A 26,916-nucleotide genomic window follows, 5' to 3' on the forward strand; every position below is an offset into this window, starting at 1 on the left:
TCAGGGATAAAGATATGATCTTAACAGGGGAATCAACATGTGCAAACTGTGGCTTAGATCCCACTTCTAAAATATATGAAAGAGTATTTTTAACCAGCAGGATGCTTAATAGGGAGGGAGGATGTCCGTAAGAGAAGGAAAGGCTCTGGCTAGCACTCTCTGACTGTGCTGCTGTCTTGCAGATACAGCAGATATTAACCTTGGCTACTGTAGTGCACCGTAGTATTTTTCCTCTAAATTCAGATATTTTCCTGATATTTCTTTAAAGTATTTAAAGATAAAATGCATAGCTTTAGCCCATTCTTAGGTCTATTCTTGCTCTTTAACCCTGAGTTAACTGCTGTGACGGAGTGGATATACCTTCTTTTGGAAAAGATAGATTAGAAGTTTTAGCTCCCAAATTGCTGGTTCAGCAAGAAAAGGAAAAAAAAAAAATGGTCATGGCAGCAACTTTGCCCTTGGTGATATCGTATCTATGCTGGTGTCAGGAAACCGGTATGTGGGAAGACAGATCTTTTAAGTCACTTGCTGTCAATTCTGAGTCTGTCAAGGGGCCAGATTTGACTGGATTTTTACTTCTCATGGCTGTTGATGCACTCAGCAAAGCAGAAGTCAGTGTTCTCTGATGACATGCCAGCGTGCCCTGACCTGTCCCCATGCTAGGAACGGGAAGGATCCATAAACTTGCCCTAGGTATGAGTCCTGCACCCTCTAGACTGCTCTATAACAGGAGGACTTAGCTGGTGCTTGTGGTTTCATTGAAAACCCTTTTTCATCTGAGCTGAAAGGTTCTCCATGCAGAGCTCATCAAAGCATTGTGTCTTCCTTCTCATCTTTTATTATTCAGTGAAAAGTGTGTGTGTGTGTGTATGTGTGTTTGGGAATATAGCTTTGATTTTGAGATAGCTTGGCCTAGCGTGATATTCCAAAGATAAGGACACGTAGAAGAGTGCTTTGCTCCAGACTGGTGTGCCCAAGAACTAGAAAAGAAAACAATCCCTACATTTTTTCTCTTTGGAAATTATCTTTTGGTTCACAATCAGTCTCCCAAAGAAAAACAGGTCCTGGCATCTGTGAACTAGACAACACTGATATGGTTACATTTTTCTAGTTGTTGCAGTAGGGCAGTCTGAAGCTGCAAATACCTGACAGTTGCATTTACCTGACCCCATGCCTGGTGTTGTTCTCAGGTTCCCAGAGATAAAAGGCTGTTGTCTGTTAACAAAGTGAGCGATAATCAAGAAGACCAAGATAAAAGGTACAGTATTATTCAAAATCATACACCCAGCTACTAACAGTGTTGATCAGTTGTGAACTGAAGGAACTGTGATAGCCTGAGGGTTTATGGTTTTCTTCAAAAAGATAAAAGAATGAAGACTGTTTGGGGAAGCAAACTTTACTCCTTTTTACTTTTAATTTATTAGAAAAAATTGAACAGTATTATTAAACATGCAGTTTGCAAAGTAGCAGAAAGTTTCATGATTTGTTTGTGTTTTGTTTGGTTGTTTTTGCTGCTGCTGAGATTAGTAAAATCAGATTATATTGACAGTTGGCTATTCGCTGCTTTTCTTTCCATTTTCTTCTAGAGCAAAAAGTGAGTAGTTTGGCCTCAGTAGCCTGATTTATACAGTTTTATTTAACATTACTTAGGGTCTGCCCAGAAGCAAATAAAGTAACTCTTAAAAGCATTCGCTCAAAATGTTTTTCTCACTCCTCAGATTTCAGCCTTCCTCTGTAGGCTAAAAGTGACTTGAAGAGTCAGAGGAAGCCGACTCCTGCCTTTATTAAGACTTGTGGACAAGAAAGTATATATTTATGTAGAAAGAACTAAGTTTTTTACATATAGGAAGCTATATTCATGTGAAATGACAGTGGAGAGAAGCTACGCAAGGTATTTTTCAATGTAACTAATTTGGAACAGCCTTAGATGGTCTCCACTAGCTATGTAAGGTGAAAGTTTAAATAGATAGTAGTATAAATTCACTGTTTCAAAACAGAATATGAAACTTTTTTTGAGGGACAGTTTTTCTTTTGCAAATGCAACAGAAATTCTTAAGTTGAGTGTGATTGACAAAACTGGCCTTCGGTAGAAAGCCAAGAGAGAAACTGTAGTGTCACAACATATCTCCTGGGTTGAAAACAAAGCAGTGTGTTACACCTACTAAAAGTTTTATGAGTTAACAATTTTATGTCAGTGCAACTACTATCAGCAATCAGATTGCTTTCAAGAGCAACCGTGAGTAGACATGGGAATGCTGCTGGAGGTTACTTTGCAGCCACTATAGTTACTGATCTACTCTGATACAATGGGATTCCTGGGCTTGCTCTTTCAGAAGAGCATTGGTACCAGAGTTATACAAACAGTAGTGGCCTGTCAACAGCCTGAAAGAGCAGGCATCAGCGTATGAATTTTGCTGTTGATATTCTGCCTATTTCATATGCAAATTATCTACTGTGAGTAATCCATACCTTGCCTTACTCTTTATGCTTATTTTGTGCCTGAAGGTGGTTGTACTGGTGGATTGATTTTGCATCCAAATTATAAGCCAAGGCAAAAGCAACCCCGGATACCTAGAATTTATTGTAACAAGTCATACCGGTTATAGGTCAAATCGAATGTATTATGCTTCCCTGGGTGTCAAAGAGCTCTGGACCTCTCTGCTTGCCTCAGAATGTCTTGCCTAGTATTTGTTAATGTACTACTTCTTACGGCAATGGCCTATCAGAGTTGAAAGATCTCCTTTCCTGGCATCTAAGAATATTAAGCTATTTAAGGAGAAGATTTACTCTTATCAAGACAGTTCATAACATATTTGGTTTTGTCTCACAGAAATTGTCTTAATGCCACGGAAGCTCAGAGTAATTTAAGTGGGGGAGAGAACCGTGTGCAAGTCCTGAAGACAGTGCCAGTTAACCTTTCCTTGAACCAAGATCCTCTGGAGTCGTCCAAAAGGGAATACAACACAAACGTTTCTGGGAGCTCGACACCCATCACGGGGACTGGAGTGACTGTGGTTAAAGCAGAGGAGTTCACCCCTGTTTTTATGACCCCACAAGCACACTATGCAAGAGGAGAGAATGAGGAGCACCGAGGGGTTATCTTTGAACCGTACGAAGTGTCCAGCATTGCTCCCCACACAAATTATCTGAAAGATGACCAGCGCAGTACTCCTGACAGTACGTACAGCGACACCTTCAAAGATGGAGGAACAGAAGTAAGTTTTTCACCTCACATTAGCATCTAAGAACTCAATAAAAAGCTATAAACAAGATAAAGAGATTTGAGCTGGTAAACAAGATAAGGAGATTTGAGCTGTCCACAAGAGCCATTAGAACAGTGATGCTTGTTTCAACAAATTAATCTCTGCTCCTTGCAGTGTTCCTGTCAGTCTGTGCTCTGATTACAGGGGAGCATCATGAGGCGTTTCAGAAGACAGTTTTGAAGTTGTTTATTGGAAACTCTGGGAATAATAGATACTGACCTTTTGTCTTCTGGGATATTGTGTCAAGTAGAGGATAGCTGCCGTTTTGAAGGATTTGTTTTCTGTGAGCAAGATCTACCTTCAGACCTATTCATAACAGTAAGAAATAGCAGCCACTTTGTAACTGGGAAATTCTTAATGTCTTCTGAAAGTGCAAATGAGCAGTGGCAGCCTCTGCTGCTAGGTGAACCCAAGTATTTTATTCAGAAGCTGTCTGTTGCACTAAGCTTTACTCTGCGATATGGGCAAGTGAGAAAAAGTAGTGGAATTAGGTGACTAGAGGGAAATGGAAAAGTTAACAGGCAGGGAAAGACGAGGGTGCATGTCTATGTAGGAGAATGAGGAGGAGAAGAGAGACAAGGAGCTACCTTGTAACCATTTTACAGTTACACTGAGGCAAAGTAATTATACAGTCAGCTTTAATATGGTGAGTACCTTCTGGCTGCTTTTGCCTGCTGCAGAGTAATACAAACAAGCCAGAAATGTAGAAAGGTAAAAATTATTTAAAGCTGACAGTACCTCTGCAAATAATTAGAGATATTAGGTGGTAAAACTCTCCTTGGATTTTTCTCCTCCAACTCTTCGAAATTGTAAATGTAACAAAAGTACAAGGCAAGCTATGTTAAGGCTGAATCACTCTGACTGAATATATAAGAAATTTACTGTGTGTTTGTGTATGAGTAGTATAAAAAAGTAAATTGTCTCCACGCAAGCATCATATATCAGGACGCCTGGAGGTGAAATCCATTTTCAGCTATAGAACGCATGTAGATCAACTAAATGAATAACTAATGAAGAAATCTAGCTTGCCATTGAAAAATCAGTAAAATCAAACCTTGGGTTAGAAACACTGCTCTGCATTATCAAATCACATTTCAGCTATTTTTCACTGTTACCGGTAAATGGCTTTTTATGGGAGTCCAGTGGTACCATACCCATGGCTTTCCCTGGGGTGCTGTAGCTGAGTGATTCCATTACGCTGGTTTGTTCTGGGACGCGCTGTTGAGAGCTCCCCAGTCAGTCAGTCAGTCTGCTCTGTGCAGAGTGCTGTTCAATGTGCAAAGTTGTTTAACTTGGAGGTAGAAAGGGATTTTACGTCGATATGGTGGCTTTGCATCCCAAACTCCATGTTACAGTAATTTTGTTACAATGGTAATACTTTGTTACATGTTTTTAAAATGATTGGTTAATAACAGGGTATGATACTTGTCATTTAGGCTTTCTCTGCAGTCTGTGGAGAAAGAGGCAGGTCAAATCCGATTGCCAAAAGTGAGTGGAATGGTTTGCCAGGTGCGCTCATTCCTCTCCATCTTCACCTCCCCTAGTAACTGTATAGGGAGACTGAACAACTGTAACTAGGTCCCTGTCTGTGACCTGGGTGAAGTGTGTGTGCGCCACCGTTAGTGGCCTTCCCGCCCCAAACGCTCACGTGCGTGTGGCACGGGAGCAGGAGGAGCTTCCCGACCCTGCTGCAGCCTCACTCAACACTTAGCCTGTCCCTTTGTTTTTTCTCCACTGCCCAAATCCCAGGGTGTGCTTCGCCCCTGTGGCACTCTGACTGCTTCTCCAGCCACGTGTGAAGCACGTGTGTGAAGCAGGTGTGAGGAGAACATAAGGTAAAATGTCAAAACATACCAAACGAGGAGCTGGTGCTAAATTAGTGTTTGAAGTAGGGATACAGTTGTTCTTACTAGTTTTCCTGTTCAGTTGGTGAGAATGGCTGGGTTTGGCTGCAGTAGATTTGCTCTGATACCTGCTCAATTTTTAAACACATTATGAATATGTATTTAGAAATTGTTTCAGAATGTTTCTTGAGTGACGTAGTTCTGTTATACTGAAGGAGTGCTGAGTTTTTATAGATCCTTGTGGTAATAGACACTTCAGTCAATCACTTGCTATGTTCTTTGGATACAATCTTAACAATTATATAAATATACCTTTCTCATCTTTCATATTCTCATTTAGCTGTGATTAATTTATTAGTCCTTTATAGTATTGACAAAATTTTCAAGGATAGGTAAGAAAATTAAATGTTTTTGACAATTTCAACCTCTAGCCTTTATATAAAATGTGCCTTGCATGTCAATATGAGACCATCTTTATTGTAATACCCCTCAGATGTTAGATTTCTTAGATATTTAGCTTATCTATTCTACTGCTTGTGGATCCTTGACTTTTGATCTTCAGGAAATATTCCTAACCAGTAGGTAATACCTTTGCACTTAACTGGATATTTGTAGTGGCACAATTGTGCATAAAGTAAAATTAAAAACTGTTTTCAAAATTGCCCGAATTGACACTTCTGGAAACAAAACATCTTTTAATTGCTAACTGGTGATCACAAAAGAAATCCTGGAGATTAAATGTAATGATGCATCAGTCAATCAAAGAGACATCAGCAAAAACATGTTTCAGGCAAAAGGCAAGCCAAGAAGAAGCAGCAAGGCTTACATAGTAGAGTATGAATGGGTTTGTTTGCTCAGAGAGACAGAGTACAAATCCTTGCTTAGTCTGTGCGAAAAGATTTCATTTTTTCAGAATTCTACCTCTTGATGTAATTTTTTAATAGATGAGTTTTCATTTTTTAAAGAGTCACTGTAGGTCTCCTTTCGTCTGGTAAAGTGTGTGTTTTGCTCAAACAGAATCTTGCATTGAAGGTAAAATACTTTCTTAGTCTGTGTCACCGCTCTTGTTCAAAATAAGCAGTACAACAATGTAATTTTTTGTCAGCATTTCATTGTAGGCCTTAAGGACAGCTGACCACACATATTTTTAAGTAAAGCAAAACAAAACAAAAAGTGAGGGGTCCTTAAATAAACATAATTCTACTTCTGTTGGCATTTGCATTTTGATTGTATCAAACTATATTTAATTGTTGTTTTTATTTTTCAGAAGTATCGCAGTGTGTCAGTGGGGGCTGAAGAATATATTTATGAACAAACAAGGTATGGCATAAGCTTTGAAATGTGTTGACTGGCATCACGTAGGAATGTATGGAGGAGAGGCTGCCTGTTTCCACTTCCCACCCTCTCTTTCATCACCCTGGGGCACCTACAGGGCTCCCTTGATGCTTCCCAGCATCACTCTCCCCTTCGTCTCCTGCGCATGTTAGCTTTCATATCTGACCAGTTTATATCTTCATCTGTTATCTTCCTTCAGCATTGTTTTAAGTTAGTAACTCCTCTGAAGCCCCCCCAGAGATATGCGAGATTAAAACTGTTAAGAGAGGTCCCCCAGGTAGCAGGGCACAGCTTTGACAGCCAGGTCATGGAAAAATCTCCACCTTTCAGGATGGCAGGGTACACAAGTCAGATGTCCAGGATGGTTGAACTGGCTCCACCAACCTTATGGAATTCCCATCTTCATTTTTGCCTTCTGTTTTCTAGTTGCTCCTGGCATGTTTTCTGGGAAACCCTCTGTCTTTTTACACTGCTTGTTGTGGTACTTCATGTTTACCTATAAAATAATACAAAGTATCTATTACAAACCATGTAAAAACCCCTAAGAATCTCAAAAAGTTGTTTAGAATGTTTCAAAAATTGAAGTTTGAAATTAACAGTGTCGTCCCTAAGCACAGAAAAATGCATGCGTAGAATGGGCAAACACTGCAGAGTCACTTCAACTAATAAGGACTATGATCAGTTAAGTTTATAAGCTGATGCTTCATTTCGTGCTTGTGAATAGCTCTGTTTGTATCTGAGAGATTGCTCTCACTTTGGAAATAGGAACATGCCTACATATCGTATTTTTCCTGGAGTAGGCATATGACTGCTTCTGTAGTGCAGGTTCCTTATGGCTTGATCTTTTTTCTGAGGAATATTAAAATAATCATTAACTGCAGTGAGCTCCAAAGTGAGTCATTATATAGGCAGTATATATGAAACAGATATTTAGCAAAGACTGCTCACTTGCTACTCCGGATATTTATAAAATTGAATCCTGAAGCATCAGTATTGTTAAGAATTCTCAAACATTCTTTCATACTGTGGCCCAGGTCCATGTTAGAACAAAACCTTCAAATGCGCACTAAGAAAAATTAAATACATCTTTCCTGGGCGTTACCTGGAAGTGATAGGTGCTCAGAAATGAGAACTTCAGATTGAAAAAAAGAAGCGGTGAATATGAAAGTAATTTGAAGCCTGATAGAAGATCCCTTAATGACTACACAGGGCTTTAGTTAAGACTCCTGGTGAGATTCAGAATAGTATAATCATTTGAGTGACTGCAATAAGTTTTAAGGGTAATAGTAATCCTCCTGCTATAGGGCACACTTTGATTGCCAGCTGGGATCAAGAAGAAAATTCCCAGGTGGTACCACACAGAGACTGCAAAATTGGCCAGGTGCAGTGTGTCTGGGATTTACATTTTTTGATGTCTTTCTGAAACATACAAAATTTGGAAACAGAAGGAACAGAAGGAAACAGAAGACCAGACCGTGGCAGAGTGTAGGCAGCTCTGTTAAGACACTGTGTGTCTGACTTTGGTTCATCCTAAGCCCTTCTCAGCACACATCCTCATTAGGGTTTCTGTCTGGTGGGAGGTTTTGAGGTGCGTCTCCCAGGGCACTCAGTGTGCTTTGGTATGTGTCACACAGCTGTCTTGCAGCGTGCAACCTGCAGTCCCTTCCTGTGACACTAAGCCAGAGGATGTGCCCCCCCCACTAACGATTGGCAGTCAGTCCATAGGGCAAGCATATACAGCAGGATGGGTGCTGGGTCTGCAGCACCGGTGGTTCTTGCTCTTCCAGTCCGCTCGGACAGGGACGTACAGCTTGCCAGTGTCAACAGAGCCTCTGTTCCCCTTGCCCAGAGGACAGAGGGACTGCAGCAGTGCACACCATGGTGGGCATTAGCGGAGGGGATCACAGTCCCCTTCATGCCGCCTTCCCACTGTGCTCGAGAGCCTTCGTGTTGGCAGCAACTGTGTTGTTGGGAGGCGCTGGTTCTGCCATCTGTGGTTTGGATAGGTATAGGTTAGTGTTTGCTTTTTACCTTAGTTTTGCTTTGATTTGTAACTTTTAAGCAACTAGAAAAATGACTGGATTTCCATTTATAAGCTAAGAAACACTTAGAAATTGTCTTCATTTGACTGAATGATTGATGCTAAGCTAAATAATTGGTACTCAACTGTCTGAAACTTCTTCCTTTGGATGGAAAGGCAGTGGATCAGGTTCTTTTTTTTCTTCTACCTTCTTTTCAAGTGAGGATTTAAATATTATTATTATTCATGCATTTTAGTGATTTTTTTTTTTTTTCCCCCATTGGATAGTTAAAAATGTTTTTGTCTTCCCCTTATTTCCAGATTGCTATGGCAGTGTTACGATGATCCAGAGTATTTGCTCGAATGAGAAATTTTAGGGTACACTGGTGTTTTGGACCAACATATTCGTCCTTTTGGTTCTAATTCAGCACTGCTTGAATACTTAGCTGAATTAGGACTTTTGTGAAAATGCTTCCCCTGTATCTCCAATTTGTGAGGACATCCTGCAAGTGACTCCTTGCATTAAGCTTCCTGTGGTGACCAAATGCAGTTTGACGAGAAGGTTTATTCTGCAAGGTTAACATTATTTTTCATTTAAGAGAATGTGAGGAGCTGCAGGCATATTTTTATTGGATTATTGTTCAAGCCCGTTGTTGGAAGAGGCGGCTGGAAGAGGCTCTGTGAGAACTGTGTTCGGCTAACAGTTCACTAGTTAATGGAGCTTTAACTTTTCATGGTTTGAGAACTGCTTTAAAGGTGGAAAGTTCTCCTGTGAAGGGGAGGGTCTTTTCTAAAATCTAACTTCCAACACAAGAGCAAACTATCTTTTTCTCTAATTTTTGTCTTTTTCTAAAGGGAGGTTACTCGATTGCAGATACAACTAAATGTAGGTACTTTGTTCTGTCTGATTAATTTTGAAAAGAAGGCTTGTAAAAACCTTGGCTGCATGTTGTCTTTAAACAAATGAACCTACTGTCCCTTCTAGTTGTATTCCTTTTCTCCAGCGTGCTGAAAGTAGCAGTTGGACTTTCCAGTCTGTGTCCATCTTTTGCAACCAGTTTTATTCTGGGTTTTGGCTTTTTTTGGTTTTGGTTTTGGTTTTTTTTTAATTTCTCTTTCTGTGACACTTCTAAGTTTAAATGTCTGTGGAGGTAGCTGATTTTCTACAAATCATACTGAATTCCCCCCTGGTATTTGACACTCTCACTGCGGGGTACATAGTCTTGTACTTCATGATGGTTCTTTTCAGAGAAAGTAGAGATGTAGCCTTTGATGCAAGAGACTTACAGTCCAGATACTTTTATGCTTGATTGTCAGATCTGATGAACTTGAAAGAAGAAAATGCATTTTTAAATACCTGTGTGATGTTTTCCTGGAATTTTACTATTAGTGTCTTATGCCTTGCTTATACAATGCATGAAATACGTAATAAATGGGGACAAAGAGAAAAGGAGAAAGTTATATGGATTTTGTTGGTGTTTTTCTCCCTGTCTTTTCAGCAGCACTTTTCAGTATACGCTAGAAGCTACCAAATCTCTGCGTCAAAAGCAAGGGGAGGGGCCCATGACCTACTTGAACAAAGGACAGTTCTACGCCATCACCCTGAGCGAGACGGGGGACAACAAATGTTTCCGGCATCCCATCAGCAAAGTCAGGGTATAGTTCAATTTCTTTCCTAGAGGGGAAAGGATTTCTGCAGATAAATGTAGTTGTGGTTGGTTGGTTTTTAATAATTTTTCTTCTTGTGAGAGAGGACAGAGCAAGCTTACCCTTATGCCCAATGTAAAAGTGGGAGAGTAATAATGATGGTGGTCTCAAATATTTCTGGGTCCATTTTTTTCCAAGTGTGATCTTACAAGTTAATTATATACGTATCTGTGCAGTTAATGGTTTGGCAGAATAGTAATTGCCCAGATATTGCACTTGACATTGGTGAACTTATCATTGCCGTAATTAAAGAAAAAAATCAGAGAACTGCTACATCTACTATATAAGTCCATCTTGACTCACTCTTGCACTTCAGGGGATGCTTTCTAGTGCATTTCAGATAAAATGTGAAGAGTTGAAGCCATCCTTTGCGGCATAAATTTTAAACCACTCACATCATATAAGTGTGAGCTTTCACTTGATATTCACCCAGAAGTATGACCAAATGGATGATTTCCATCTTAGATTCCATGGGTAGAACTGGAGCTTGGGTATTCAGCAACATCTGCCTGGTGAACAGGCCTCCTGATTTTCCTGGTAATATTTTTGAGTAAGCAAATCCTAACCCAGTAACCTTGGAATGAACAACAAGCCTCAAAGTTGCTGCCCTGGAAATTTCACCCTGAAGCTGGAAGGGCTGCATATGTATGAGGCTGCAAAAGTGTTTCCATCCAAATAAATGTACTCTAAAAACGTAGTGACTTTAGTCGTAGGAACCAATGAAAGTCAACATGAGCAGTGAAGCAGACAACAACTATATGTTTCTATCATACATGAAGTTTAGGGAGACTCTTCGGAAAGAGAGGCAATGATTTGTAAACCTGAATAGCAGTTAATTTTTAGCCTGGTTTCTTAAGGACATGAGGCTGATGATGGCGTTTTGTTGTTGGCTGAAGCTGATGTAAGACTTCTATGCTGCTGAAAAGTCTCTCTCCCTGCCACCCACCCATTCCTTCCCCCTTTGTGCTGCCAGCTCTAGCACTTATACAGCTGAAACGGGAGTCAGGAGCTCACTGGTCTTGCTGAAAACCAGTCCTCCTAAGTCTGATTCACTGCACAGCCAAATGAGTTTTGAAGCTGTGGCAGCAGAAGGGTGGACATTGTAAAGGAGAGATGAGACCATTTCTTTTGGAGGACCTACAGTTTACAGAAGATTGTGAAACCAAATGCAACCTTCATGATCATGTTCTGTTTGCCAGGCCCCCAGCCAAACAACTGTTGAATTTATTGCCAATTCCATCCAAACCTGACAGACGGGCAAGAGGTTTTGAAGGTATTAAACCTCTACAAGTTCCATGTAAATGCTTCACAGAGGAAAAAGATTAATGCTGTCCCTGGTGCAAAAGCTACAGTCTGCGCTGCCAGTTCTGGTTAGTGCATCAGCTGGCCAGCTAGCACATACCTGACAGACAGCCAGTATGCATATGCATAACTCAGGACTCATGCACAGCATGTACTGCCTTGTGCTCATGCAGTAGCTAGACATGGAAGAAGCAGTGACGATGTTTGGCTTTTATAGGTGGAATGGAGAAGGTCAGAGAGCATGTGAAGGGTTATGGTGGTGAACATGAATCAGTCGTGATCCAGCTTCTCGGCTTCTGAAACAGCTTGTTGGTGTTTTATGAGCTTTGTGACTCAGGGTTAAAGAATGGAAACAAAAGAGGATATTTAAAAGTGAATTTTTTTCCTCTGTGATTTTTATTCACTTCAGTTTACCTAGTATGAGCATTTTTCATTGTTTTGTGTTTTTGTTTTGCTTGCCTACAGCAGGCCTTTTTTAAAAAGCCTTTGTTACTTATGTGAAGTTTTGCATAAAGTTTCAATCTGTTTCCTTTGAATCACACAGTTTAACAAAGGGAATTCAGAACTTGAACTGAAAAGCTCTCAGAACTTGAACTGAAAAGCTCGGCAAATCCCAGTAAATAGTCACACTGAATTTGTCATTAAATACACGTATGCAAGAGTCCTGCTCCTGAGAAGGGTATCTGGACTATACGCTAAAACTGAAAATGTCCTGCCTTTAGCCAGTAAGCCTAAGCTTCGTAACAACATGTCCCTTTACAGTGTAATGTCATCTTCCAGAGTGACAAGGAATCTGAACTCCAACACTTAGACTGGACTTGGATCAGTATTGGAATTGGGGATCCTCTGACTTTGAAATGACCACTTTTTACTTAAGCCAACTTAGGCTTCTTAAATCTAAGAATATGATTAAATTTTATATGGACTATCAAGAATATAATCCCAGGCCCTGCATTATTTAGAGCTACTTTTTTTCTGCCCTGAGATTTTAAATGCATTGCAATATTGGACTGGAATAAAAAACAGCAATCTTCTGCAACCCAAGTACTGGGGGAGGGTGGTGACTGGATCAGCATTAGAGGCGTATGGGAGATGTTAATTTTTGTGTTTCTGACTGTTAATTACATGTTAACTAATGCAAGTTCTGTTGATTTTCTTAGAGCGTGGTCATGGTTGTTTTCAGTGAGGATAAAAACAGAGATGAACAGCTGAAATACTGGAAATACTGGCATTCTCGGCAGCACACAGCTAAGCAGCGGGTCCTTGACATCGGTGAGTGTAAGAGGATCTCCAAATGTTTCAGGGAAGATTGCAGAATGTGGAAATCTCTGGTACCTTGCATAGGGACGTGGTGGGATACATTGGCAATGGCTGCAAGGCTTGTACCACAGTTTTTAGCAATGGCTCATCCCTGCTAGGACTGGGCTATGGGGTCTATGAAGCATGACAGGGATCATGCAGAAGGAATGGTCCTCAGTAGTCACAAAGAAGAGCTGCTCCTTGCATGTGTACTTAATGGTGTTCCACCTTCTGCTGCTGGGAAGTCGAGGCACCTCCTCAGGAGTGGTAGAGTTTTTGTTTCCTTTAGTTTTTCAAAGGCTGATCCACTCTTTGATCCAGTAACAGTAGCAGCCCACATAACAGTTATGTTACCTGATCTGATGTGTAAGTGCAGCCTGAGAGTGAAGATGCCATCATTATGGTGACTGCAAAGGAGCGCACAGGACTCCTACGCCCCCAGTTTTTGAGTCTTCTCGGTGTCAGAGAGAAGGGAGGGAGAAGCAAGCTCTGGTGTGCTATCCTGAGAGACCTGTTTACCGTTCGTCCCATCTAAGGTATTTACGAGCCCATTTCAGCCACAACTGCCCTATCCACATGCTTGGGAGATTTTAGCGGAGGAAGAACACGTACCTGCTGCCAAGGAGCCTGAAGTTGAAATCTGTGGGAGTGTCTAGACATCAAGCGCTTCTCCCCTCCCACGTGCAGTTTACACATGCAGCCATCTGCAGCAGATTCATTCCAGTCAAAGGAGTCGGCGAGACCAAAGCAGACAAAGTCTATCTTGTTTTGACCGCCTGAGGGAACCAAACCATTGAATGGCAGGAATGAGAGGGGGCAGAGAGGAGGGAGAAAAAAAAGCAGGGTTACTTGGAGAGAGTACTGCAAGACTTCAGGGGTGATTGAGCAGGGCGATCAGGGAATCGTTTCCTAAGTGGTCTTACTCATGCCTTTTGACTTTCAAATGCTGCAGCCTCCACTGAGGCCGGCATTAGTTAAAGTCAAGTGTATTCGGTCAAAGCAGCTCTTTCTGAATCTCCTCTCTGCCTCTTGTCTTATCCTGATAGCTCTGACTGAACTGTTTCCCCAGCTCCTTTTTTTTTTTTTTTTTTTTTTTTGGCCTTTGGGGTAGTTAAGGCAGTAAAACCTCCACCCCAGACCAAATGACTCCTATCATGACACGTTTAAAGAGCAAGTATGCAACATCACAGCTATTTCTGAAGGCTGCCTGTTTTTTTGTGCTAGTCCCTACAAGCTTGCAGTGCTAACGCTCATGCCTCCGAAGGTATGTGCTGAGGAGCTTGTTCCATTGCAGTGCCAACACCCTCCAACTCCACCGCACTTGTGGTGTACTGGCACATTTCAGTCCCCTTACCCCGAACAGTCAGCTTATGATGCATATTCTGTAAAATGGCGCTCTGCAGAACAAGTGCTGTGCATGAGCTGTGTGTTTATCTGTGTTAAAGTGAATGTCTTTTGTGTTTCCTTTAGTTTGAGATTAAATAGGTCTGTGCTGACTTTTGAGGCACTCTGGCGCTTATTTTTTATTTGGACTGCAAACATGAGCAAAGCCTAGTGTAGTAAGACTTACTGATATAGCACTCCCTGTCAGATGTAAGAACTGTAAGGGCACAGTTCACCTTAGTGTTTTCAGAAGAAAGACCTAGATGTTGCTCAGTAGTGTTTTCTTGAGAACAGCTGAAATACGGCCTTAGCTCTTACCAAGTACCATAGTTCTGAAGTACATTTCATTTTCTTTGGGACTTACATTGTGGATATTGGGCTTATTACGGCAGAATGGCTCCCAGCTACATTTCCCATAGAAGCATCAAGCTGTGTTTAGCAAAATCTTCCAGTGTTATCATCAGATGATCTAACTGAGCAACTTCATCCAAATTTGAAGTTGGCCCTGCTTTGAGTAGGAGTAGGGTAGGAGTTGAACCAGATAACCTCCAGGGGTCCCTTCCAAGCTAAATTATTGTGTGGCTCTATGAAGATTTCTCTTTACATTAAAAATTCACATCCTTGAAGGGCTTCTGTAAAGGAATGCTGAGTTAGCATCCAGGTCCTGTGTAGTTAACAGAGAGAATTAGGTGTCTATGAGGGAGATTAGCAAATGCCAGGGTACACCATGGAGAACCATTTAAACAGGCAGTGAGAGAAGCTTGCCAAGGACAGGGGTGTGTATCAGATTTGTCCCATCTTCAGGGCATGGTCTGCCAATCTGCTGGTAGCCCCACTTTTATTTTGGATTTCACTCCCAACTATCAACAGTATTTAGAGGGTTAATGCTGTATTAGGCTCCTTTAAAACTATCTGTGAATAGCCATAAATCTGTGTAACCTGTTCCATAGATGTTTATGATGATTAATATTATTTTACGTTAATGTTTGTAGCATATGTTTAACATCTGTGAAACCTTTTGAATTGTTTATGAATGCACTTTTAATCTAGAGCATGACTTGGTCCACAGCAGGCAGAAAATCAAATGAATTTGGGATGTTCCAATTCTGGGGTCCAGTTATTCAGCCCTCACATAGGGGTGACTACTCTGCTTGTGCTGCTTTCCATGGTGGCATGGGTCTGTCTGCCTGCCTTCTGGCCTGCAGTTATATTCTGGAGGTCAGAGGAAATAGAGTGACTTGTTGCTGCACTCCAGACATGCAGGGGTCACTGCTTTAATTTGTTTTGTGTACTGGCTGGTGAACCTCCTGGGAGGAAGGATGGTTGAATGCATTAGATGCAGTACTGGGTCTGAAGATGTATTGATACTAGTAGGACAAGCATGTACTTACATGTAAGCAAGTCCTCAGTGCTTCAGGAATAAACTCGAGGACTTGACACTTATTAAGCAAGAAGGAAAGGTGTTTTCCAGAATTTAGGCTATGTGCTGTTATAGATTTTTCTGAAGAAGGAGAGAGTCACTTTCACTGTTTTTAGCAGGAGTGACGAAAAAAAAAGCTGACTTTTCCACAATGCTGTGCAGTGACATTGGATCACTAGCTTTTTCTTTTAAAATATTGTCAAATAAAGAATACAATACTAGATTGCAGCAGATATTGATTATTTAGAATCAGTACCATAATTTGACAAATACTGGAACAGGTTCAAACATGGACATAAAGAGTGGGTGTGGAAGCTTTAGATTGGGCTTATTTGTGCTCCAGAGTCTTGCCCATATTTTTTTGCAGGATAGTTTGTATTATTTATGTGCACAATACAAAAACTACTACAACAATATGTAATGCATGCAGATGACTAGTGTTTAGTGTTGAAATTTGCCATTGTTTAATATGCAGTTTACCCAATAAAAGAGGAAATAATTCCTATAGAGCCATTTTCTTGCATATCAAAAAAACCCTAATTTTCTATTTCTGGTAACTCACAGCAGCAGAAGAGGAAAAATAGTAGTCAGACTAACAACTTTCAAATATCCTTGGATGTAAATACTTTCTTAATCAACTGAGGATCCCTCTTTAATTATCTGTACATTGAGGGGAATAGGATGTACTTCTGCTTTTAAACAGCATGTCACATAGACATTCCATGAGATTTGTGTATGGCAATTAAGGAAGCGGAGGCATGTGTTGGGGGAAGGGAAGGTGGGATACAAGGTTCTGACAGCCTTTTGGGAGAAAACATGTGTCTTTACAAGACATCTTGTTCATATCTTTCCAAAGTGCACCTACACAGCACGCCCATATGCAGCAGTCAGTTGCACTTTCTGGTGAATCATAAATTTAAGGGGTGGGTGGATGTGTGCACATGCATATTAAACTACTTATGTGTCTTCTAATTCTTCTCATTTGCATTCCTACACTGAATTTAGATAGTGAAGCCAATGACTACAGTTAGAAAGGAGATCTGAGTTCATGATGGGAATGAAAAGCCTGCCAGCCCTCTCAAACACCATATTCACTTGCTGCATCACCAAATATCTCGTGCTGTTCCTATGGTCAGAACAATCAATTTTTACTGTATCCAAAGTCATTCATGTATCCCAGGCACACAGTTTCACTTTCCCAGTGAAATGCCAATATCCCTGCATTTCAGATGAGAGAAAAGTATACTGATTGCACATCTCAAATGTTAAATAAATCTTACAGCAGTGGTTTTGTTATAAGTTATTTTAAAACAATTATTACCTATAAATTATTTCTTTGGGACCAATAGTTTATTTTCAGAAGGGCAAAGGAAATGAATATTGAAACCATTTGAGGGTCTTATTTATAGAATACAAACCCATCCTTTTTCTGTAAGTGATTACAAAGCTAAGAATCAGCATGCTTCTGAAGCACAGATTTGGGCATATTTAGATCAAGATTGCTGCGTGACGTAATCTCAGCCCTCTGGCACTGAGTCCAATTACAGCCATTACAGCCCTGGAGGGATTCTAAGGAAATGTATATGTCCCAGAGAGAGTTGATGCATTTGCGTGAAGAATTTGGAAGTTCCTTTAATCAAGCAGATATTACCTTGTTACAAGCCTGGTCTTTCTCTTAATCTGTCATCAAAAAGAACAAACTGTGTTAATCTCGCTGGCAAAGGGAGAGAAAAACTGGGCTTGTTCCTCTCTTCAATTATAAAGAAGACCTGAAAGTTGTCTGTCTGAGGTGGTTTGCCCTTACTGTTTTTTTTTGGGGGAGGATGGTGGGGACTGGGGGCTGGGTCATCTTTGAAATTTAGACTTCCTCCCTCTTGCTTTGCATTCCTTCTGAAATGCTAGTTTATTGATAGTATTAACAGCCCTTTGGAAAGAAGTGAGAAGAGGGTGCAGATTTTGTAGTTGGACAATTTAAAAATACTTTATGTTTGTTTGTTTGTTTGCTATTTTAGTATCATACACACTTTGAAGAAAGGATCTTCGTGTTTTTGGTTCTTTGTTCTGTGGAGTTTTTTTGCTGTTTTTTTTTTTTTAATAGAGATCTAGCATCCAGTGCAGTAATTCCTGGGAAAGTTGAAACAGCTGGGCAAGGAATGTACACTACTGATTATTTCCTCCAATGATAGCTCTTAGGTTTTTAGAAAGCTTCTTTAGGATTTACCATAATGTCATTTATTTATGTTTCAATAGCTTTTAGTTAATTTTCCAGTTTTGGCCATTCTTTGGCCAAGCTAATGAATACACCCGCTCATTCCCACTACGGTTGCACTGATTCCTTTTTGAGAGCAAGCATTAATTTGCAAGAACATTCGCTAGTGATGTACTATGCATAAGACTCAAGTTGCAGTATATTACCTCTTTGCAATTAAGCTTATTAATAATTCAACATAAACAATACATGAGGTAGTTTTGGTGCATTAGAGAACCCAGCTGAAAAAGCAAAGATGTATTACGAATTGTAAAGGAGAAAATTCAAACCTTTTTCATGAGTCTTTTGTTTGTTATTTCTTACAGCTGATTACAAGGAGAGTTTTAATACCATTGGGAATATTGAAGAAATCGCATTCAATGCTGTGTCCTTTACTTGGGATGTCAATGAGGAGGCAAAGGTGAGGAAAAGCTGTGCAGATGGTATCCCTTTATAAGTACCATCCATTCTTAGTCACTGTTCCACTTCTCTCCTTTTTAACAAATAATAAGAAGGCTAGGTGGAGGTGAGAGAGCTCAGTCTCTGCAAAGCCAGGCAAACCGTGGTCTTTCACTGACCCCAGGGATTCTGGCCATCTGTAAAAGGCAAGATGGTATGTAACAGCTGTTGGGATGATATTGCATTCACACCTGTATCACTGACAAATAGAGATGTACTTCCGAGGAAAGCCTGCAGGGCTCTCACAGTGTAATTTCTTAGTTGTGGCCTCTCAGTGATGCTCCGTTTAAAATATGCCCAGCCTGAGAAACAGTAAAAGTTTTTTTTCCTACTTGCAAAGTCAGTGTAGGACACAAGATGAGTGTTTTCTTTCTTTAAATTATCAGCTTCCTTTCTACACTATTAACATCTCCAATAATCAATATTCTGTAAAGTAGACTATGCCTTCCCTTGTGTTGGTGCCATTATTTTTTATAGTGTTACACAGACTGTCCTTGCAATTGGGAATGAACGTATTTTTGAGGACTGTTTTTGAGGTGTGATGCATTCATTCTTTCTTTCCTTTCTTGTGTTTTTTGGTGGTGTGGTTTTTTGTTTTGGGTTTGTTTTTTTTTTTTCAGCAGTCAAGTACTCTCAAACATGGGGTTTTGCATTTGGGGATGTGACTGCTACAGTGGACTTATAAACCAGGACAGCAGTGCAGCTTAACAAGTTTCTTATCTATAAGTTTATCCAAAGGGTGGCAGAGTGTTTCAGCTGTGCAGACTTGTGTAGGGGAAATTAAAAGCTGCCGGTAATTGTAAGAAGAAGTTGGCCCCTGGAAAGCAAACAACAAGGGAAATAGGCTGTGTAAAATGAGCAGGGGGTATTGCAGGACTCTTGGGGATGTAGAAATAATAAACAGCAAACGCTGTCGAGCTTAGCAAATCCTGATACTGTTTTCATGTTGAATACAAAACGCTCAATGTACAAGTAACGCTAAGGATCTTGCAAATACAGAGACATCTTCATGCACAATTCCCCACTGCCTTTCTAACCGCATTAGAGAGATTGTATCGAGTGAGTGAGTCCTGTGAGAGATTGCATCGCGCATGGAGTGGTAGCGTTAACACTCACTGTCCTTACTTCCTGACTGAAGGTGCTGAGGTTTGTCGTAACAGGGATTTTCATCTCTGCACATTTTAAAAGAAGAGAGCGGTAAAGAAAAGACAATAGTTCTGAAAACCACCTAGCTCTTTCAAAAGCTGGCCTTGGTAAACAGAGTTGTACTTGGCCCAGTTGCTAATGGTGCTATATTTACTCATGTAATGATTACATTCTTACTGCCCCAGATATTCCCCTATTATATCATTCCATTCCATAATACAGCAGTGTGTTGTCCTCTGCAGTCACAACAGATGACCACACAACAGCTGTGTGCATGTGATCATTATGCAAGCAAATACAGATTTGGGATCTCCAGCATGATGGACTTTCCTAAGGACCTTTACAGAAGCACTACCAGGGCTGTAAGCATGACAGTCTTGTCCCACCGGCAGCTACCAGCCCCTTTGCCAGGGCTGGCAGTTCTTTAACACATTTGCATTTGCAGCTGCAAGCCAGACTTAGCAAGACACCATGTTGATCTAGCAGCAAGAGGGTCACATTCACTCATGTCAGGTGTTATCTTCAGCCATTTTGTTCTAATCTCGCACCATTCACATTGCTCTTGCCTTGGGTACCAGAACATTAACAACACAGGTCTCACAATGATCACTGGAAATACAACATAGTAAGATTTTAGAATAATGACTCTCTTATTGTTGCTGGATTAAAAAAGTGTCAGGAGTGAAATTTAAGCAAGCCGCTTGTATTTCTGCAGGAAGTAGTCATTAAAATGCAAATTGGCTTATTTATTTTGGGGAGTAGTTATCAAATATTTGATCGTTTAGGAGCTTGAACTGCAAATGTATTGATAAAAGTAAGAGGATTCATAACATGCTTTGGTACTGGGTTATCAAGCATAAATCGGGTTGTACCTGAAAGCTTATCACTGTGCTCTAAAGTGTTTTCCCTCCCCGCACACGTGTACGTGTACCCACATGCTTGCTCTTGTTGGAGAGTCTAATACAATAACCAGCTGCGCTGGGTCTGGGGATTCCCATAGGATGTCCCTGCAGTGTTTGAAAGCTGTGGGCTCTGAGGCACGTCACTGAAGGCTGTGTTTTTTCTCCAGCAATTACCTCATCCAAGAGAGATGAAGAATTTCAAGGCCTAATTACAGACTGTCTTTTCTTAAGCTTTTTGAACGATGATCTTTCAACTGGCTCCATTGTTTCTGCTCAGTGTTGTTTTCCCTTTTCACCACAATTTCAAGATTAAAACTTAACCTCACAGGCACAAAGACCTTTCTCTTCCGAGTCAGACAAAAGCGGCACAGAGCAGTTCTTTCCAGGGCCTCTGAGATATGATGTGATGAAGCGCTCTACTGGCCCGGGGAGAAATAAAGAAAACAGACCAGGTGTTGGAAGTGCATGGTGGAGCGATCTTGAAAAATCAAACAGAAGCAGCAGAAATCACCTAACCGAAAATCACCTAATCAAATATCCCTGTCTCTCCTGGGAGACTAAATCCCACATCTAGGAAGACTTATCTGGAGCATCAGATTTCTCACTTTCCTGCTCCACCTGGAGGGCAGCTGATTTAAAGCCAGATTTCCCCTCCCACACGCAAGCAGAGCAGTACCCTCCTCCTGGAAGCCCTTCAGGGTGAGGGTATAACAGCGTGGGTGTGACAGCCAGAATCTGCCTGCTAACAGTGAGCCTGCTAAGGGTTTGTCAGGCAGCATCTCGGTTGGATCTTATGTGGAAGAAACAGGCGTTCAGAGAGTACAGGCAGAGGCCTCTCTTTATCGCCTCAGTAACGCGAAGGAACTGGGGTGCAGGCCCTAGCTCCCCATGCTCAGTTCCTCGTCTTCTGACTGCTGCTTGGCAGAACAAGCCAGTGGAAGAGGGAATCTTGTACAGCTCATGTTGAGCTGTGGAATGATCTCGCCGTTGCTGTCCGTGGTCTAAGGGAACAGCACCAAAGTCAGAAACACCACGCCGCTAGCGTTTCCGCTGCTGTATCTGGTCGACAACAGCAGTCCCCTTGCCTTCTGGCAGAGCAGAGTTGGGCCTGGCACATCCTTACTTTTTTCCAGAACGACATCCTTTTCTGCTGGGGTCGTTGTCTAGAGGTCACCATGGGGCTTGTGGTTCAGAGCAGGATACAGGAAAATGAGAGGAAGGGTCTACAGCCACGTCAAACTCTTCCTTATGCTTCCTTGAGACAAAAATACTGTGCAGTATTTAAGCAGAGGTGGGAAGTGAGGGACACCTTTTGTACAGTCCATCTTAATTTCACTCCCATAGTTACTTCTGTGTATAAATATGCAACATTTATGGGCAAGGTGATTTGTTGGCTCCCTTTGGTTGAACCTGAATGCTATGTTTGGTATTTTTAAAGGAGCCCTTTAAAAAAAGGTGAGAAAACAAACAACAATTAACAAGAACTGGCTGACTTTTTAACAATCTTTTAAAAGTCTTTTTATGATATGCTAGGAGGTGGGTAGTTGCCTTGCTGTTGCCCCACAGAAGATTTTGCTGCAGCCTCTGGCTGGTTGACAAGAGTTCTAATGAAGGCTTCTGAACAGAGAGCTCAGTTTCATTTTTGATAGACGTACATCTGCCTGCTTACAGTCTTATTGCTGAGAGAAGTTAGTTTGCAAGAAAGACAATTAAGAACCAGAACTCTTCTGGTTAAAGGAGAATATCTTTGTCATAAATCATGCCAACTCTTTGAGATATGCCTTCTGTCGGATTAATACTTTGCTAATTTAAAACGGTTAGGATGATGTTACTTCTGAAATAATATGTTAGTTGTATATTTTTATGGAAAGTACTTTTTAACCTTAAATTCAGAGGTGTGACTTCAGTGAACAGTTGCTAAAGAAAAATGCCACCTTAAAGCAGACAAAAACTACTTTTCAGTGGTATCAAGAAATTAGTGATTTCTGCTAAGCACTGCAACTTGGGCATGTGGTAAACAGGCTTGTTGGCGGATATGTTATTCAGGCAGGTGCTGGCACATGCTTTTTGGTGTGTACAGTAGTTGTGTGCTGTGCAGTTGTTGTGTATACTTGCGTGCAATCATTGTCCTGCTATATTTAACTGAAATGTAGATCTTTAATCCAAAGCATGCTGAAGCTTCTGGGAACCTTTCCAGTTATTTAATGAGTTTTGGCATAGCCCATACAGTAATAAGCTTTTTTCAATGAGTGAGTGATTTGCAGGATTAGGTTCTTAGATATTGTGGGCTGAAGTGAGCTATGATTCCAGTGGGTACAATGATAAAATCAAGCTTATAGAGCAGCACAGTCTCTAGCAGTGATTTGTATTGTGACAATCCATATTTCTTCAACATTGCTAGTGATACTTCGGACAGGCTTTGACTAGTATAAGAATTATTTTTTTCTTAATTATTAATTTCCTTCCTAAGTTACATCAAATTTCATTTAATTAGGGAGGAAATTAATATTTTCTCTACTCTCAAAATTTAAAGGTTGGAGGAAAAGATACTTCATTTGGGGGAGTTAGTACCAGAAACGATGTAGGATTAAACTTGACAGCTGCTTTAAACCATGTTTGTGTGTGCAGGCATGCATATATGTATTTATGCCAGGCATGCACATGCACATGTATATATTAAAGAAGAGTTAACCTGTGGTTGCAATTAATGTTGAAATTTCAGTCTATACAAATGGCTTGGTAAGTATGTATCTGGGATTCAAGGCAAATGGCATTTTTATGTAGTTGCTGGGGTGTGGTATGGTTTGAGGAAGCTTCAAAAGAGTAGTGTAAACATTTGGTGGAGACATTTGTATTGAAATAAAACAAAGGTCTTACCTTTGTAAGGGATTTATAAGGTAAATGGCTGGCAGGAGAAACTATAAAACTATACTTTTTGTGTATACGAGGAATGATGGGATTGATGTTAGTCATTTGAGAGACAAGCCATTTAACTCTTTGTTGCTACAGTCTGGACGGACGAACCCTTTTAAAACAGGATTTTGTAAAGACCTGTCACCCAGGCATAGATTCTATGTATTGTCAGTAGAGAAATTGCTTTAAGTTTCTGATTTTGTGCTGTAACACACTCTTCCCTCCCTTCTGCCCTTGGCTCTTTCTGAGATGATGGGATCCAGAAATGTAAATAGTAATAAAAGGCTTCTATTAGAAGTTTCGTAACTGTAGACCTTTAAAGTGTATAAGCTGAGAGACCGCAGCAGGAGTCATGTTGGCTGGATTAAATGATAAAAGGGGAAATGCATTTCTGAGCCTTGCTTTCTCCTAAGGCAGGTTACTGTGTTTGTGTCTTGTACATCACTAATTATGCTGCAGTATTTAACAAACAGTCAGTAATTCACATAATAACAGCTACACTGTAGAGCAGCGCCTTCCCCGAAAGAGAGAGTGATTTTTCTAGACATGCGCTATAACAAACAGAAGATTGTCGTTATCTTAGGCCACTTTTGAAAGTTTCTCAGGCACCAAATGTTTCTCCAAATTAGTTTTGCATTGCCAATGGCATGCCTGAGCTGGAGACTAGATGGGTGGAACTCTGTCATTAATTGTTCTAATCTAAGATATGCTGACATTAAAAAAAAGACATCACTATAACGACAACCCAAATGTGTTCCTGATAGCAAAACATTGCTAAAATCCAGTTTGCACACACACACAAAAAAAAGTTTGTAAATGAATTCAGGTACAGCCATAGTCACATCCATTAAAATAGTTCTAAGTCAAGTGTAGACAGGGGCCTGGGGACAAAAAAGCAGTGATGTCTACTCCTGCTGCTGTCATTTCTATTTAACTCTACATTTTCTAACCGTGTAACTCTACTATGCAAGAGACCAGAGCAAGGAGGATCTTAAACCTGGGTGTCTTCCAAGAGAGGTAGAGCAGGAGTTCATCTTTTCGTGGCTGCCTGTGGGGTTGTTTTGCTCGTTGTCTCATTGAGAGTGGGAGTACCTGCATTACGGACAGGAGCTGCAAAGGAGGGAAAGATGAAGGTTGTAAAGGGCAAAGCAGGCTGTGCTTGGATAGGTGGGTGAAATCATTGCTGCTCAGAGCAGGCTGCATTCCTCGGCCACTGCTTCGGGGAGGTGAAGATTTCTGCTCAGAGCAGGGGCAGAGAGATGGGGACTGTGCAAAGGGTTCCCCAGGTCCTGTTCACCACAGCAGCCTCCTGCACCACAGTGTTAAAACTGGTGTAAATCTTCAGTCATGCAAAGAACCCCCTCCCCAAATCAACTCAAGTACAGAACTTACGCCCTCTTCTCCTTCCTTTTGCACACCCCCCGTGTTTTACAAATCCAAAGTCAGTGTTGTGCTTTACAGGAAAGCTAATAGAAGATTGTGTGGAGACAGAAAGTTTTCCCAAAAATGAATGATCTGTGTTAATTTGAATCCATCTGTCTATCTGTGAGGTGCAAATGGTATTGACAGAAAGTATAGTATACTTCATGCACATGAACATACAGTCACTGCTCCTCAGAGAGCTCCTGATGTACTACAGTGTCAGGACAAGGATATTGAATCTTACAACATCAATCTGTTATTCATGCTGAATAATCTGTTATTGCTGTATGGGGACTCTTGAATAAAGTCTGTCTTCCCCAGCCTCTCCTACTCTGCTTTGTGTTTCTGGAGGCAGTGGAAGAGATGACACACAGTGTGCGTAGCTGATTAAGGTGGAAGAAGATCTTTTTTTACTTCTCAGCAGAGTGTGCAGCAGAGGTGGTAGATGCACAAACTGCTGGGTAGACGCAAAGCCTGCACATACCCTCTCACATTTTAACGTACAATTTGGAAAACTCCTGTGCAGAAGTATGGGCTAAAATATAGCAAGACCAGATTCTGGTTTATGCCAGGCCTGATTCCACTGCTCTGTATTCACACACACTTTAAAGCATTGCCCTGACACTGGAAAGGAGTCTCAAGGCAAATGAAAATTCAGGCTGTCATATTTCAAAGGCATATGCACCCAAATCCACACTTACCTTTGGAGCTGGAGAGACCAAGTTGTAATTTGAAACAGAAATAACACTATCAGCTTCAAAATCAGAGTTTCACCTAGGGCCCTTCCCCGCCTCCCTCCTCTGCCCGCAGTTAAAGTTCAACTATTTCATTTGTAAATGCAGCTCTCTGATACAATCAGAAGCAGAAATGCGGAGGGGCCTTTAGCTCAGTCAGGCAAACAAGCTGCTCTAGGTCCATCGTAAAAAAACCCGACTGTAATGTTAACTTCTGCCATTAGGGTAAAGTATCCCTCCAGCAGCCCTACCGGAGCCTGTCTTTATTCTCAGCTGCCTTTCTCTTAGGGATGTTGCATTCTGGTCACTCAAACTGGTTTTTTCCCCTGCTTGTGGATGGAGGAGGGGTTCCTTCATGCTCTCCCTTCCTGAACCCTTCCAGACCCCAGGGAGTGCGGACCCAGGGGTGAGGTGTGCATCAGGTCTGTTTGAGATCTCTTCCTTCCCGAGTGTGCTCTTTCTGCTGGAGCAGGTTTCACATCCTCCTGGTTCAGGAAATACGTACTGACGGTTTTCTCTGTCCTTTTCCTTGGTTCACAGTTTTGGGGTTTGTTTGTTTGTTTGTTTTTTTGTTGTTGCTCTTTAAACTGGGGAAAAGTGAAAAGTAGAATCAGGTTAATACATAATTGGCCCAAATTACTATGTAATGCACATATTCCTCGCTGGGAAGAAAATTGGATTTTTAATCCAGTTTCATCTCTCAAGTTTCATGCACTCTATCCTGACTGAAAGATATCAGTGATGTTTCAGTTCACAATGCTTGCTTTGCATTAGAATAGTCCTCGGGAGACTTGGTGGTGGGCAGCCCTTATCCCAGGTCCTGTACAAACACATGGCAGATGAGGCACACCTTGTCCCATGGCACCGATGGGGATTAGAGGGCAGGAGATGACTAGTGGCTATCAACAGGCGTAAGTGGGTGGTAGAAGGAAAGCACTGAGATGGATTTCTGAAGCAAAGGCAGGCAGGGGGCTTGTCAGGAACTGAAGGCAAAGTCCAGTTGTGTGGATGCTACATGGCAAAGGGGACTTTGACAAGAGTTATGGAGTAGTTTTGTAAATGTTTGAGAAACTCCTTCCCAGTTTGAAAGACAGGGTGAGATGCAGTTTTGAAATTGAAGAAAGACAGTGAAGGACCCTCAAAGGGAAGATCAGGAGTATGTGTTGATGAGATGGAGGAAGGGCTACTGCTGATGAGAATGTGAAGAGAATTTGTAAAATGAAAAAAAGGGTAGGATTTATCTTTGGCCACACTGAATTTAAATTGTGAGCTGTCAGAAGAACAAGCCAGACCAAAAGACAGCTGGAAAGGACGATGCAAGATCATCTTGCTATGTCTATATTAACAAATAGTACAAACATACAGAGCAGGTTTGTAGAGTGAAACAAGTCAGGGCTAAAGACCTGACATCCATGTGAGGCACATTTTAGGCGGTTTTATCTCAGATGATCTTTAGTCGTTTCACATGGACTGAGCAACCATTAGCAGCTGGAGCATGGGAGGTGTGCTCCTAGGATGC

The 26,916-nt window shown here is 41.1% G+C and overlaps 1 protein-coding gene across 5 annotated transcripts in view; it reads left to right on the top strand.

Annotated features, from left to right (window-relative positions):
- GRHL2 (grainyhead like transcription factor 2) overlaps positions 1-26,916 on the top strand; it is a 70,770-nt gene that overhangs the window by 15,391 nt on the left and 28,463 nt on the right. For 4 of the 5 annotated variants that reach the window (XM_069779797.1, XM_069779796.1, XM_069779793.1 and 1 more), the window contains exons 3-8: positions 1,191-1,258; positions 2,831-3,215; positions 6,375-6,427; positions 9,962-10,118; positions 12,632-12,743; positions 18,148-18,242. In XM_069779797.1, coding sequence (XP_069635898.1) covers positions 1,191-1,258; positions 2,831-3,215; positions 6,375-6,427; positions 9,962-10,118; positions 12,632-12,743; positions 18,148-18,242 — 870 coding nt within the window. The remainder of the gene's footprint in view (positions 1-1,190; positions 1,259-2,830; positions 3,216-6,374; positions 6,428-9,961; positions 10,119-12,631; positions 12,744-18,147; positions 18,243-26,916) is intronic. The other variant, XM_069779795.1, reaches the window with a different exon arrangement.

This window comes from Haliaeetus albicilla, chromosome 3, assembly GCF_947461875.1.
Source record: "Haliaeetus albicilla chromosome 3, bHalAlb1.1, whole genome shotgun sequence".
In the NCBI taxonomy this organism is placed as follows: domain Eukaryota; kingdom Metazoa; phylum Chordata; class Aves; order Accipitriformes; family Accipitridae; genus Haliaeetus; species Haliaeetus albicilla.